The sequence below is a fragment of the Clarias gariepinus genome, chromosome 15 (genome assembly GCF_024256425.1).
Source record: "Clarias gariepinus isolate MV-2021 ecotype Netherlands chromosome 15, CGAR_prim_01v2, whole genome shotgun sequence".
Taxonomy (NCBI): domain Eukaryota; kingdom Metazoa; phylum Chordata; class Actinopteri; order Siluriformes; family Clariidae; genus Clarias; species Clarias gariepinus.
The window spans coordinates 20,325,850-20,341,097 of NC_071114.1; the positions used below are offsets into that span (position 1 = coordinate 20,325,850).

At 38.3% G+C, this 15,248-nt stretch overlaps 1 protein-coding gene across 1 annotated transcript in view; it reads left to right on the forward strand.

Moving 5' to 3' along the window:
* adamtsl3 (ADAMTS-like 3) overlaps positions 1 to 15,248 on the forward strand; it is a 180,260-nt gene that overhangs the window by 147,052 nt on the left and 17,960 nt on the right. The window contains exons 18-23 of the mRNA XM_053513528.1: positions 309 to 513; positions 603 to 785; positions 916 to 1,069; positions 2,862 to 3,909; positions 12,760 to 12,872; positions 12,964 to 13,092. Coding sequence (XP_053369503.1) covers positions 309 to 513; positions 603 to 785; positions 916 to 1,069; positions 2,862 to 3,909; positions 12,760 to 12,872; positions 12,964 to 13,092 — 1,832 coding nt within the window. The remainder of the gene's footprint in view (positions 1 to 308; positions 514 to 602; positions 786 to 915; positions 1,070 to 2,861; positions 3,910 to 12,759; positions 12,873 to 12,963; positions 13,093 to 15,248) is intronic.

Consider the following 15,248-nt stretch of genomic DNA (forward strand, 5'->3'; position numbering starts at 1 on the left):
AAGTTGAAAAAAAGGATCAAAAAAGTAATCTAAGTACTCTAACACTGTTGGCCAAAAGAGGTTATGAAGCTTATATTGAAGAAATATATCATCGGCAATGCATGTTGGCTTGATAATCAGTCTGTCAAACCAATCTGTTCTTTCAGAGGCGTGTGTGTATTTCTCTTGTTTCAACGCTGTTCACCTCCCCTTTGTTTATGTTCCTTGCTTACATGTTTGCTGTCATAATGAATTGCCTTCTCCAAACACTCAAGTCTTTTTTTGTGTGTGTATGTGTGTGCGTGTATGTGTGTGTGTGTGTGCATTAGATGGGAGGTAAGCAAGTGGAACACATGCTCGGTGTCGTGCGGAGTTGGGTTGCAGACACGCAGTGTGTGGTGTGTGAGATCTGTAGGAACCAATCAAAGTGAGTCAGCACCGAACTCTGAGTGCCGAGGGCCACGCCCTACAGAGGTTCAGGCCTGCAATCAGGTGCAATGTGTTCCCACCTGGGAGACCGACGAGTGGCAGGAGGTGAACTTGTGCAAACACACACACGCACGCACACACACAACTACTGTAGTATGTAGTATGACTACACTGTATGTTTTTGTTCATACCAGTGCTCCAGTTCATGTGGGACAGGAACCCAGTGGCGTAAGGTTTATTGCAGGCAGCGCTTGGCCACAGGGAGCCATCGTCGCCTGCAAGACGAGGAGTGTGATGGAGTTAAACCCGATACACACCGGCCCTGTGTCAGCACGCAGTGCCTAAAACCTCACCTAGTGGGTGGGGAGTGGTCCAAGGTGTGTGTGTGTGCCTCTTTTGGGCTGAATGTACTGTACTTTAATATACTCTATATGGCTATATAAAGAAATCCAGTGGTTTCAAATGCATTTATGATTAATGCATTGTGTTTTCACTGTGTGTGTTCAGTGCTCTGTCACATGCGGAAAAGGAATCCAGCGCAGAGAGCCTGTGTGTAGAAGGCAGACAGCATCCGGCCAGCTGGTTACTCTGGACAGATCTGTGTGTATCGGCCTTCAACCTCCTCCTTTAATCAGGAGCTGCCGCATGATTCCCTGCAACAGTGAGCTTCCAATTTTTTTCCCCCCTATTCCATCTCTTTTTTTTTAATGGAACATTCTCATCATAAAAATGAGCACACTTTTATTATTATTATTATCTAAAACTGGCCCTAATTAGCACTTCTTAGCCCTCAGCAAAATGACTTATGGAGTGATGTTGATTCAAGTTGCATTGCTTATTACTGAATGTCTCATGTATACTCAAAGATGTGCAATAACTGTTCGATAAAAGCATAAAGGTCAGAGCAATATAACAGCTACTAAGCCAGGAACCATAACAACAGCCGTGGAATGTTTGCCTATTGCTGTGAGAAGACTAGAATATTAAATACTGCAAATTAAAAAGGGACCATATCAGCAAACAGAAATGGTTTCAATGATCGAGTATTTACTTTCACGTTATAAAAAAAAATAATCACTTATCTCTTGGGATAATTTGGGCTACATGTGTACTGTATATTGTAATGCATAAAAAGAATCAAGAGGCAAACAAGTTATACTAGAATTTTACACTAGAATTTAACCAGTATACCCAATATTATAATTTTGAATTAAGGTTTCTTGTTTCTCATGAATCCATGAATCTCATGAATGCCCACTTTGGCCTTAACTTCTGGAGACCTGAATGACTTCATATGAGGACATGGAATTTTCTCCTAACTCATTGTGCAACCATCATATGAAAATTGTTAGGTATAATTTGTTTTGCCAAATGTCCTGCCAAGACATTGATTAAGGTCATTTTATCAGGTGCTAATAAAGAGAAACAGCGAGGAGAAAATGCAGTCTACAAACCAGTCACAATTACTGTATATCTCAGGAGAATAAACTGTATGACTATAGCGGGCAGTAACAATCTGGTTGATGTTATAGTGGTCTCAGTTTTCAACACCAGTATTCTATCATGCTAAAGGCTGTGTAAAAAACTAATAGATGAAAAATTTTGTGCTATAAATTCTGCAAACACACTAAGCTTCATCAGCTGTACTAATCACTGGAAACAGTTCAATTCTCAATAAAGGATTTTTTGCGCCGCAGAATATATTTGTTTAACCTGCTGAGTCTTTATAGCGGTCAGGATGTTTGTTGGCCAGATACTTCGGCAAGTTGCTCGTGTTGGCTGTGGATTAATAACACATTTTTACATACTTGTAATGTTGTGTCTGTTGGCTTCCAGCCTTCATCAGCATGGAAAATATGGCCCAACCTCACTACAAGTTGCAGGCATGAGACAACTTGTTTCCTTTAGCCATGGACTTACAGCTCGAGCCACTAGGCTTTTTTTCTGTTGTTGAAACGATATACTGTAAATAAAAATAAAAAAAATAATTGAGCATTGAGCTTGGCATATCCTTTGCATATTATATGGCAGACCAACTGATCTTTAAAATTTGCTAACTTTAGTATAAACTGCGAGTACTAAAGCTAAAGGTTGATCTTTTTTTTGCCCTCAGCTGTGGTCCAGTGAAATATCATTGTGTTGTTATTATATCAATATTTCTTTGTTCTTCTATGATGTGCATTGAACTTAAAGCATGCTACATGGTCAATCCAAAAATACAGCTCATCTACAGTACTGTTATTCTTTGATTTTACTTGGCTTGGCATCAGCTTTGAAAGCCAACTCTCTAAGAATAAAAACAACCTCCCAATTAATTTATTGGGTTAAGAAATATTCTTGAATTTGTCAAAAGATTACTGTAACTTACACAATAAGTACTCAAGAACTACTTGGTGATCATACTGTACCTTTTGTAAAGCCCTAACCCTTTTTTTTATGTCTTTTGTTTGCAGGACACAAGTACTCCAAGAAACGTTGTCCTCAGGTTCTGGGTCTTAAACGTATCTACATCCAGACAAAACAAGAGAAAAGGCTTAGTTTCACAATCGGAGGACGTGCTTATCTTTTCCCAAAGACATCAGTCACTATTAAATGTCCGGTACGCTACTTTCCTAAAGCCCATGTTCGCTGGGAGAAAGATGGTATGGACCTTCAAAGCTCAAAACATCTGACCATCACAAAATCTGGGGCCTTAAGAATCTACAGCTTGGATGTTGGAGACATTGGGCAGTATCGCTGCCTAACTAACCAGGATTCAGACATCTTCATCTTAAAGCTGATTGGCCATGATAACAGGCTGCTAGAACATCCAGAAAGTAAGAAATTTGTAAAGCAGAAAATGAACAGCAGCTCAAGAACTTTTCCCAACAAAGAGGGAGGTATTGTTACTTCCATGTGCCAGGACCAGGAGGAGATTTCTGTGGCTAGGAAGGTCCAGAAACATGGTCAAAGCTGGCTGCAAAGGAATGAGCTTTATCTGGATGAAGACCACACTAAGGAGCCTAGGGATCCCATGGATCTAGGTAACTATCTTTTAGCATCAACTTCTACTAGTGACTCTGTGATTTCTGCAGCTTCAGGAGCCTTAACTCTGGAGCCAGATGAGTTTGAGGAACTAGTCAGAAATATCAGCCAGCTTGCAGAAAGTGGAGATGTGACAGATGACCTTGCCTCCCAGCTTATTGGCAAGCTGATGGAGGAGATAGCAGCGTCCCAAGCCGGAATAGACAAGGAGACAATCAAAGTGGAAAACAAACATTTAAATAGAACCCCTAACTCCTCTGAACGCTCTGGAGGGAAGAGTTTGAAGAGCAGAGCGGTTATTGTTCGTCATAGTCCACATGGATCTGCTATGAGCTTTCAGAGAGACCTCAGTATTAATATGGGAAGAACTGCCTACATAACCAATGCCACTCGAAGCCTGACACTTTTCTGTTCAGCTCAGGGTATCCCAACACCTACAGTGTCCTGGATCAAAGATGGACTACCGCTGCAAGCTAGGTAAGCAAGTCTCAATCATGTGAATGTCAAGTTTATTAGATGTTGTATAATAAAGTTTAATCAAGACTTATTTGCAGTTGATGAGCAAGTGATTTTTAGTTGTTATGGCTTAGGGTTGCTTCTTAGAATGTCAGGCGTTCACGCCACAGTGGTGTCAATCTGCCACTGTTGGCCTCTTAAGTGAAACTTGAAACAAGAACTTCATCATAGCTGACCTTGTCCCATCATGGCTGACTTCTAACAGGCTGGGAAAAATGTTAAAACATTATTTTACTGATGTAATGCATACAGTATTTAACTATTGAAAGTTTTTTTTCTTCTCAGCCAGTTTATGTGGTATAAGAGTAAAATGTGCAACTATTTTTAAAATGATTTACTTACTGTACACAAACAACCCACACAGAAATTCAACTCCGCATTGACCACAATGTATTGTGGTCTAGCAATGTTGACTATTAAATGCAATTAAAAACATTGACTTAGTGATTCAGCTTTATCCATTTAGGGGCCTTTAGTTCAGCTTCTACCCAGACTGTCGCTTAACATTGTTTTCCCGTCTTCCAAGACCAAGACATGACTGTGCAAATAGTGGCCCAGTTTCTCTTTCCTAAATCACAGAGGCAGCTCAGCAGTCAAGAAGAAAACTATTTAGCCACGCTAAATATGCCATTTTTTGTTATTTATGGCATTTTCATCATAGGCCATGGGATTACATCATATTTTAATGACCTGTTAGCTTGAAAGTAATCCTGTAGACTACTTTCCATAGATGGCCAATGTGTTAAATTCCATGATTTGCTCTTTCATTGAATCTGAACTCTATTTTTTCGTGTGTGTCTATTTGAAAATTTCCCCACCATTCTGTAACAAGTACTGTCAGAACTTGACAGAAGTGACCTCAGCTCTAACCCAAATACATTAATCTCTGTACAGCCCACAGTGGCCTCAGTTGCACTGAGCAGAACTGGAGAAAACACTTTTGTACTTTCATGATTGTATTTTTGTCTCTGCCCTACACTGGTTATTTTAATCACTATCTTTTTCCTCCTCCATCCCTGTTTTCACTCTTCATCTATGTTGCATCACCCTGTAAGAGCCTGGTTAAACAGCGTGGTTTGTCTTCTTAGCCAGAATAAACTGAACTCCTCATAGACCAGCATGTTTTCTCATGCCAGCCCGGTGAATGTTAGTACATTCAAGGTTTTAAGAACAATATTTAAACTAGATACCCTCTGTCTTAGAGGAAAAGGATATTATTAAACGTACCTTTCTATATCCCCGTCACACTATATTACCAGAGTGGTTTTTGACTCCTTATCTTCCCTGAAGCATAACATTTAACTTGACTTGAGCAAAGAAGTTTAATTTTAGGTGTAATTTTTGTACCTTATCCACTTTTTATATCTGACCTTTACAATGCAAAGCAAAACAATTTGATCTTCTGGTTTGGCAGATACTTCATTTTGTATAATACAGCGTAAAAGACGAGACCACAGGCCCACCCACATAGGCTCTTGAGCTTTCCTTAGTATATTACACTGTCATTATGGATCAGAATGATGATGAATGATGATCTCTCTTATAATCACAGAGCACTGAACCCTGCATATTGCAAAATTTCTTTTCATCTTATCTATGTTGTCAGTTAGGATTTGCACATGGACCTAACCGCTACATTTTTGTCTCTTTGCCAGTTAAGCCACCTGCCAGTCAAAGATCTCAAATATTTGGATCAACATTGTGTTTGGGCCACCTGCACATGATGAATTGCGTTCATACTGACTGTAGTGAAACTGACGATTTGATTGCGTTCTGCTCCAGGAAGGACAACAGGGATTTGTCTTTAGTTGCAATAACCTTTGAATAAGCCAATCTGAAAATAAAGTTGATCACATGTATGCTGTATGACTCCGTTCTGGCCATCTAATCACCTATCACAGTGGTTAAAGTGGGATTTGGCAGTTGGGGGGAAAATTACACCTCATTTTCCGCCTAAAGTTTATAGACACATGCGCATTTTTCACTTGTGTGACTTTTAATAGCAGTGTATTGATATCTACTGCGTTCTGATTTGTTGTGCGAGTATCTTCATGGTATGAGCCTGAAGGTCAACCAAGGTACAATCAGACTTCAACACACAAAAAGTTCATTTAACACTTTGCTTATGAACCAAAGACAACAGAGTGTAGCACTCTAGAATATTTGGTATGAACTGCAAATCTGAATATTTATTTTTATTGAAGGTGTTGGAATAGCAGTTTTCCAGCCCACTTTAACCCATGACCTTTCATCCTGCTTGCTATACTGTAATAGCAAAAGTTCTGAAAGGTTTTGCAGCCAGGGACCCAGAACCATTCAACAAACAGTGAAATATGAACAGTATCTATCTGTTCCAGTATTAGATTTAATTCTCTTTTAGGCATTATTATTTTACTACTATTCTTATTATTTTAATACCCTTTAGATGTTTCTGGCAGCAAATAGCTTTTTATTCTTTTCCCCTGGCAAAATAGCAGATCCAGAAGTTGATGTTATTTATACAATTGTATCATATTGAATTGTTAAAATTTGAATTAAACCTATTCAAGGGAGTAGTCCAATAAATTACCACATGAAAATGTAATGATGGGCCTCGCCCTGATAAAGTGCTCGCCCTATCATCCGGAGATCGCTGGTTCGGGTGATACTGTAACCTGTCGCAGCTGGAGATCTAGAGAGAGCTGATTGGCCGTGCTCTCTCAGAGGGGAGGGATGAGAGGTACTTGGTGCTCCCACATTATTCACCGCTCTACAGCCAATCAGGGGCGTCTGTGAGCTTGCACACGCAGAAGGAACGGATACGCTGTCCTCCAAATGTCCAATGGTGCGCAAGCGAGCAGTTCGAAAAGATGCGGTCAGCTGGCGTCACATGGTTCAGAGGAAACACGTGATTGTCTTCGGCCCTCCTGACTGAGTGGTAGTAGTAGCCTTAATGTGGGAGCCCCCTAGTGACGGGGAGGAATTGGACACAACTGAATTAGAGAGAAAATCAGAAGAAGAAAAAAGAAAATGTAATTAAATCTAAGATTTTTTTTTTTAAATGATAAAAACTCATTTAATAATTAATGTAAATTTTATAACGTGGGGTTGTGATATCCAGTTCTTTATAGATGACTATGCTGCTCATGAGCACCCTAAATTATTGTAAGCTTTGAAGCTGATACAGTACCTGGACTGCTTGCTATCCACATTTACTACAATTTGTGAATTTAAATTACCTCGGTATATAATGCTTGTAGGTTACAAGACAGATCAGAGCTTTTTCAACAACGGGTGACTAAGAGCTTCTTCCATTTTTTGAAAGACTTGAATGTCACTGCCACAATTTCTCATACAGGCGAAAAATATGAAATAAAAATATAAAGTGGTTCCAACCATATAAATGAACCCTTGGCCTAACAGTACACACTGCCCTTTCAGCTTTCAAGATTTTCACCACTCACTGAGTAGATCCAAGATAGTATGTTTGGAAGGACTTTTTACTCCTTCAATCATTTTGGCTCTGATGTGGTCCTTCTTTTTTAGCCCCTGCATGGAAGTAGCTCTGGATAACTGAGATATGGCTCTGTAAAATAAATACAGACTGTCTCAGGGCTGTCTCCATCACTGAGCCAGCACACTGCAGCTCTTAGTTTTGGCCCGATATAAAGGCTCTGTTGATTGACATCCACAGAGTCAGACCTCCACTGCATTAGACAGCTTTTTTTCACAGCCCAGCAGGAGAGGCCTGGGACAATCTTGCCCAGTGTGCTTTATGTTTTTCTTTACATTTAATAAGGATTGGAGTAGCTCTATCTGAAACTTAAGTATAGCTGATAATGGTGTAGTGAAGATGCTTGTGCGTACAGTATGGTTTATGATAGAAATGTAAAATATAACATTATTGTAAACAGTAACAAATGCAGTTTAGCATCTAAAATACAAAAGGAACATACAGACTATTAGCAGAAGTATAAAACGCACAACAGCAAACGAAATTCATAACAAGTGCAATTCACAGCATTACTCAACAAACAGTTTATTAAATGGTCAGAGCATGGAGGTGACTTATAAGCCAAAGTGGCATTCTCTAAGGATTGAGTGGTATGTCTAACCAGAGCATGTAAGCGACAGCGTGAGTGGGGCAAGGATGTGGGAGAAGTCTCCTTACGAAGTTCATAAGAGGGCACATGAAGTTGAGCAATTCGCACACAGTACTAATCCTACTCCCTCACAAATCTGTTGCATTCATGTTCTGGGTTAGCTTTTTGTCAGAATAGTAGCAACTCAGGTGGATGCAAGCACAGATCTTTATTTTATTTATATACAAGAGAACATTAAGCAACAAGAAAAAAACAACAGAACACTCCTGGACACTGTAATTCAAAGACAGACCATCAGACTCTAAGCAGAACTGTGAAACACAACATAAGACTCTTAGACATAGAGAAACCGAGGACCAAAACCAAAGTAATGGGGCAATATGATTTGCTGGGGGCTGTTGAGAAATTTTAGAAGAACTAAACTTATTAACTTATTAAGATGTAATAACCAGATTTTACAGCCAATTGCAACACTTGTGAAGATTATCTTGCAATTAATTTACAAATAATATAATAACTTTATATCCAGTTTAATACCATTGTTTCTGTCCTGCCTTTAAGGACAAAGTTTGTAAAATGTCACCTCATGGGTCAATAAAGTACAAATTTTATTTCTCTTGTCTTGTAGGATGTGTCTGAAGGCCATGGCCTGTTTTAGCTCAAACTCTTGCTAATCCTTTCTGTTATCATTTGGTTCCTAATAAGGCTTTATCACAAGCACTTAGTTATTTGTTTATCTGTCTGCCTTCTTTCCACATTTTCTTCACTGCGAGCCAAATTTTCAATGGCTGTTCTCCTCTTCGCTTCTGTCTCTAGAAAGTCTATACTCAGACTCAGCAAATCTACTGAAATAAAAGCTTTAGAGAATTTGTGTGCCATTTGCCCTCACTTTCCATCTTTAAGCCAAAAGGAGCTGGAATCCCACAAAACCATGAAGACAAAGTGTGGAAAGCTCATGTAAACAAAATGGCAGACAGACAGATGGCCTATTTTGAGCTGTAACATTTTTAGACCAGTCTGAGGAAAGCCTTCCTGCCCCTGAAGGTAGAGTTGGCATGTCAGTAAAAAAAAGCGGCATGAGCATGTCAAGAGCCTATTTTGGTCAAGAAAAAAGAATAAATGCTGTGTTTCTATTTGCAATATTGTCTTGGGGTCATTCATTCAATGTCATTCCAACGTCATTTTATCATTTAAAAGTTATTATGACTAGGAAATGTCATTGTTGGTACAGTGTTGTGTTTTAAGTGGCAAAGTCACAATCTATTCACAACTATATGACATCACACAATGTTATGGAGTCTGCTGGGAAGTAGGTCTCTATGGCCTTACGCAGACTGTCAGGCCAAATCCTAAATTTGGCATGACCAGATTGGGATCATCTTGGAATCAAATTGCTTTCATGTAGTATGAAATGTTTGAAATCAGATACAAATGGGATTCCTAAATATGTATCACAGTCTAAATGATGTACCCAATTTAAACTGTTCATTACTACTTGCAACATGACACAGAAGTTCACTATCCTGTATGTACTGGATCTATGTTAGAAGCCTGAGTGGGAAAATGATGGGGAAAAAATGAAGAAGCTAGTTGTTAGTTAAGGTTAATTTAGCTGCAGGAAAATTCAAGGGCTCAGCTTTTACATATATAACATTAATAGCATAGCAACCTAACTTTCTACAAGTTTCAACTTCTTCCCTTAAATTTTTTATGTGGAGCTAAATTACTTTTCAGGAAGAGCAGCTGGCTTAACTGCAGAATGGAAATGAAGAACAATAGTCCCTGGACAGAAGATGAATTGAAATGTCTGATAGCACTTTGGAGGATGCATCATAACAGGCAAAATTAAAGGATATATATGAGAAAATACTACGTCACATGCGAACCACCAGTTTCGTTACCACAGCAACCAGTGCGATGATGTGGATTTGGCCTGCCAGTCTGAACAGAGCCAAATCCAATCTGATCACTTTACCATAACAGTGTAAACAGTCAGTCCTAAAGATCAGATTTTAGATTTGCTGGCAGTCTGAACAAGGCCAAAATCTATATTTGCACATTTTGATCTTGGCATCTTCAACACGCATTCTTTTTTTAAATTAAAAAGAGTGGACACCAGTGGATTCAGCATATATATATATATATATATATATATATATATATAGAGAGAGAGAGAGAGAGAGAGAAAGAGAGAGAGAGATATGACACAGAATCCTGCCTGACTGGAACAGAAATTAGTTATATTAGTTGTTCCTTGAAGTTACTTTTCAGTTAAGTCTCCTGCTAGAAAGTAACCCCAAAACATGGGTGTTGCACTGTCAACCACAAAAATAACACTTCAAAACTTTATTTCAAAATGTCTTAATTTTCTTCACGTGCCTTCTTAAAAAAACAACAAGTGTTTCCCTCATGTAACTCTCCCATAAATAGCAGATCTCATGATATTGCTGTTGCAAACAGGTTATCCTGTTTTACCCAGTGAACTCTGTAACTTCTTTGGGTCGTCCTGCTTTTTTTGCCCCTGCGCTCAAATTGAAAGGACGGTCTGATCTCGGTAGTGTCTGGGTTGTGCCATATTTTTTCCACTTAATATAATGGAAATAATTATAATGGATTTCACAGTGCATTGAGGAAGATTCAAAGCAGATCTTTTTATAACCTTCTCCAGCTTTTTCCATCTAACAACTTCATCTCAGAGTTTCACCGGCAATTCTTTGGTCCTTAAGACTGCAGGAAAAATCTGATCTGTCATTTTAGCTGAGGCTGTTCGAATGTCTGGGTGTGTGTGTGTATGTGTGTGTGTATGTGTACGTGTGTGTCCAGTATTGCTCAGAGTGGTTCCAGATTCCCTGACCAGGATAAAATGGCTACTAAGAGAAATGAATAAAATCACATGAACACATGTTTTTTTGTAAATTGAGGCTAATGACCAGTAGGGTATATACCAGCCAGTCAGAGATGGTGAGCAACTTTACCTTGTGGATTTTGATGTAAGGTTGAGATCAGATTATGGTTGTATTTTTTTTATTAGTTTTAATGATTTATAATAATGATTTATGATTTATATACCAGTTTTTAATGTAGAAAAAGATTTCTTACCACATTAGATCCTAAAAGAGTTCACCATTTAGAAACTTACTGCAAACAGACATGCTGCAAACTCAAGTTTAGCTAAAGTGCTAGCTGCTTTTTGGCTGCATGACTGTAACAGGTAGTAATTGCCTGTAGTTCTTAACGATGCTAGCCTAACTAGCTAAGTTGCCATAGGAGGTTACTGCTGTTTAATGAAATTTATAGCTGGTTATTTTTGTTTTGTTGTTTTACCTAGATGGCAGTTTACCTGTTGTGGCAACTTAATTTACAGTAGGTTATTGCAATCTTGTTTAATTTATCTTAGGTTGGTAATGCTGGTTAAGTAAAGTTAGAGTAGGTTTTTGCTAGCTATCACAGGAATGATTGGTTATCAAAGGGTTATTTCTTTCTGTCTAGCCTTTGCTAGAACAAATGCCTATATTATCTGTTACTTTTATCAAATGTAAAAATACCTGGTAGTGTAATTATAAGGTTTTGTAAAAAAAAATTATATATATATATATATATATATATATATATATATATATATATATATATATATATATATATATATATATGGAAACTTTCCTGTGCCTCTATGCCCATAAAACCCCCTCACTGCGCTTCCTGATTCTTTTTATAGTAACACACACTTCTTATAGGCTGTATACAGACGATTTTGCATACAAATAGCTTGTGCCTGCTAGAACTCAAATGCAAATGTAATTCCAATCGTCATTCTCTGTATGACTTACATGTAAATGACCGGTTCCTTTGATGTACAGGATATAAGTGCCACAGGGCACCTGGTCCAAAACTTAAATATGCTCTCTTTGCTGATAATAAACAGAGATCTTCAGACACATCATGCGTCAGCAAAAACATCAACAGACACATCAAGCAATAATTATTTTCATTTATCTTAAAACTTAACTTAATTCCTCAGTTCTTAATTCCCACACTTAACAGTAATGCTTAGTTAAAACAACAAGCTGTTAATGTAGCCATTCTAATATACATTGACAAGTTATTGCATGGAATTAAGGGTATTTCAAAGCGTTATGAAAATAATACACAGTCTGGACGTGATTAAGGAACCTTTCTCATTTTCATTACTTAAACTGGTCTTGTGCAGTAAAAGATGCTGGCGGTGCTGGGGCTTGAAACATATGACCTTCTGATCAGTTACCCAGAGCCATAACTGTTGAGCCACTAACTTGCCCTTTGAGCACACATTGAGAAACTACAGTGGCCTCTTTGTTAAAATGACCACTCTACCCTGATCCATAAACACCTCTGGTGTCTGTTCGAATAGTCTGAAAACAGAGTAGCTGTGGGGGAATGTTATGATCGATGTGGAGGAAATGAGAGGTTTTAGCACTTCATTCCTCTAACCATGTAGCATTTATGAGACTAGATTACAATGTGTGTTTTTATTATTTTAAAAAATGATGCACAGGGATGCTCTGGTTTCATCACACTAACACAAGTCTTGCTTTCATGTTGACCTAACCACATGCCAATGTGGCTTAAGCAAATGTGGATCTAATCCTTTAATGTGGCACGTGAGGATGGGGAAATCACACACTGTAATTCAATCGCCCAAGCCGAAATCTGCAGCTGATTTTATGTTTTTTTTCTCTTCTCCCTGGGATAGTACCGGAGAACTGCACATCATGAGCCCAGGTGTTAAAGATGTTGGAATCTACAGGTGCACAGCAAACAATGAAATGGGATCAGATTCAGAAACAACACAGGTGCTATTGGCTGGTGAGTAATATATATTTGCAGACACAGGCTGTACAAATTAATTCAAGCCATGTTTGTTATGGTTGGTTGACTTTTTTTTTTCTTTGTACAGAACACCCTGTTATCATGGGTTCTTGGAAGAATATATCTGACCTACACAGTGCCAATCTGAACGTGGTAGTAGGAGGCAGAATAAGAACCCATATTGGTGCCAATCTCATGCTGGACTGTCCAGTTACAGGTCAGTAAGTTTAATGCAATAAACATATACCACATAGGCTTTCAGTAGATGTATGTAGCTCACCTTTCAAAGTGAAATGATGTCCAACTCAGTATGTTGACCAGTGATGAGCAGTTATGTTACATTAATACTCAGCATTGTTAATAGAGTAATTGCTAAGCATTGTTGTAGTGTATTGGAAAAAAATATCTAAAAGCCCACATCTCTTTATTAAGACAAACGAACGGTTGTCACTCATCGTCTATACCGCTTTTTCCTGTATTCAGGGTCGCGGGGGGCCCGGAGCCTATTCCAGGAGGCTTAGGGCACGAGGCATGGGTACACCCTGGACAGGGTGGCAATCCATCACAGGGCACACACACACCCATTTACACACTATGGGCAATTTTGGGAATGCCAATTAGCCTAATCTGCATGTCTTTGGACTGTGGGAGGAAACCGAAGTACCTGGAGAAAAACCACAAACAAACTGTACCTGATAATGTTCTTTTTTATTCACATGATGAGTTTTAACCATTTATTTCACGCAAGAAGCAAAATTATTTGCCAATAGAACAATACATTTACAATTTAATAAATGAATATCATTTTTCTAGAAACAAGCATAATGATCCTATATTTGGTTTGTTGTAATCATATATCAGATGACTTTGAGTAGATTTAAGATATTTTTTAAGATATTTTTTACCTGCTAAGAGAGAGATCACTTTTTGCAGTGTAAGACTCATTGTTTGTTAATATTGCTCAATAGAGGTTTACTGTAACCCATTACTGTGTGAGTGACAAGCCATATTTCATGCCAAAGTGGTGGTTTTCTCCTTCTTTTTAAAAACACTTAACATTCCAGTGTCATATTTTTTCCCCTTTGCTCCAAAAAAAGCAAAAACTGCTCTCCTGCCTGTCACAAACTTTAGACACACTATAAATGCACGGCATGTCTGTGAGAGATGCAGTACACTGTTTCTAAATGCATCCCACAATTAATGGCTCTTGTCCTCAGAGCAAAGCGTAGCGGTAGTGAAAGATTCGGCTAATTAGGAAGAAACGTAGTGTAAAGTTAACCAGCATCTCAGGATGCCGGCCTTCTGCCATGCGATTTATGCCGTTCCTCATCATTTACCAATGGTAATTTACTGTGGCAGAGCGCAGCTCCTGTTGTGTGATTGAACAGTGACGTTTTGTACTAACATCTCTGACTTTTTGTCAAGGCTATTTATTGCGTGTTCTCCAAGGTAAAGGTTTATAAGGTTTAAGGTGCTGGATGGGATCCAAAACGCACTGAGAATGTGGATCTCTTCCGAACTGTAGCACTAGCTTTTTCTGTCCCTGCCTGAATTTATCCTGTTGTGGGGTAGGCTTGGCATCAAACCCCAAATGCCCTATTCTTATAACACTTTCTATCACCCACTCATTCAATTAAATTAGTGACAGAGTAGTAGAGGAATGAAAGAAAAAAATGAGGCTGTAAGTCTTTATGGAAAGACTGGACTGCTGTATCCTGTACATTCCATTCATTTCAATTAGAATTGTGAACTTTTAGAGGAAACCAGCGCCAATACTTGATGATGAACTCCTTTATGCTGTGATAATGTTTACTGGAATTATACGGGAAGAAAATTTAGCTAAAGCCGTGTGCCAGCAACTAAGTAAATAAGTCTGATGTGGATCATTATTCATTCACATCAGTAAAAAGCAAAATTGAGAGGAACTACTAACATATCACACCCAAAGCTGTACCATCCAACTCCCACAGTGGATAAATAGTTTAAGCAAGGAGAACTATCAAGTAAGGCGTAGCTTGACACTGTTAGGAAAATAAACAATTATTCAAACTGTCATTGACAAGTTTTGAAACATTACTGAAGGCGGCAGCAAGTAATTATCAGTTGTACTAGAATAGACATAAATCTTAGAAAGTGAAGTTATTTTAAGAAAAGGAAAAGTTATCTAATATTTCGTATATAATATTATTGTATGTACAGTATAGCAAATATAAGCCCATAAAAGCCTATTTCTAGATATATTTACTATTTTCGAACTTTATATTGTTGTGTTCTGTTGGCAGATCATTTAACTTCCATCTGGAAATTATTAGCCACTATAATAAGACAATTTTAAGTTGCATGAAAAAAATAGCTCTATCTACCGGTAGTGGC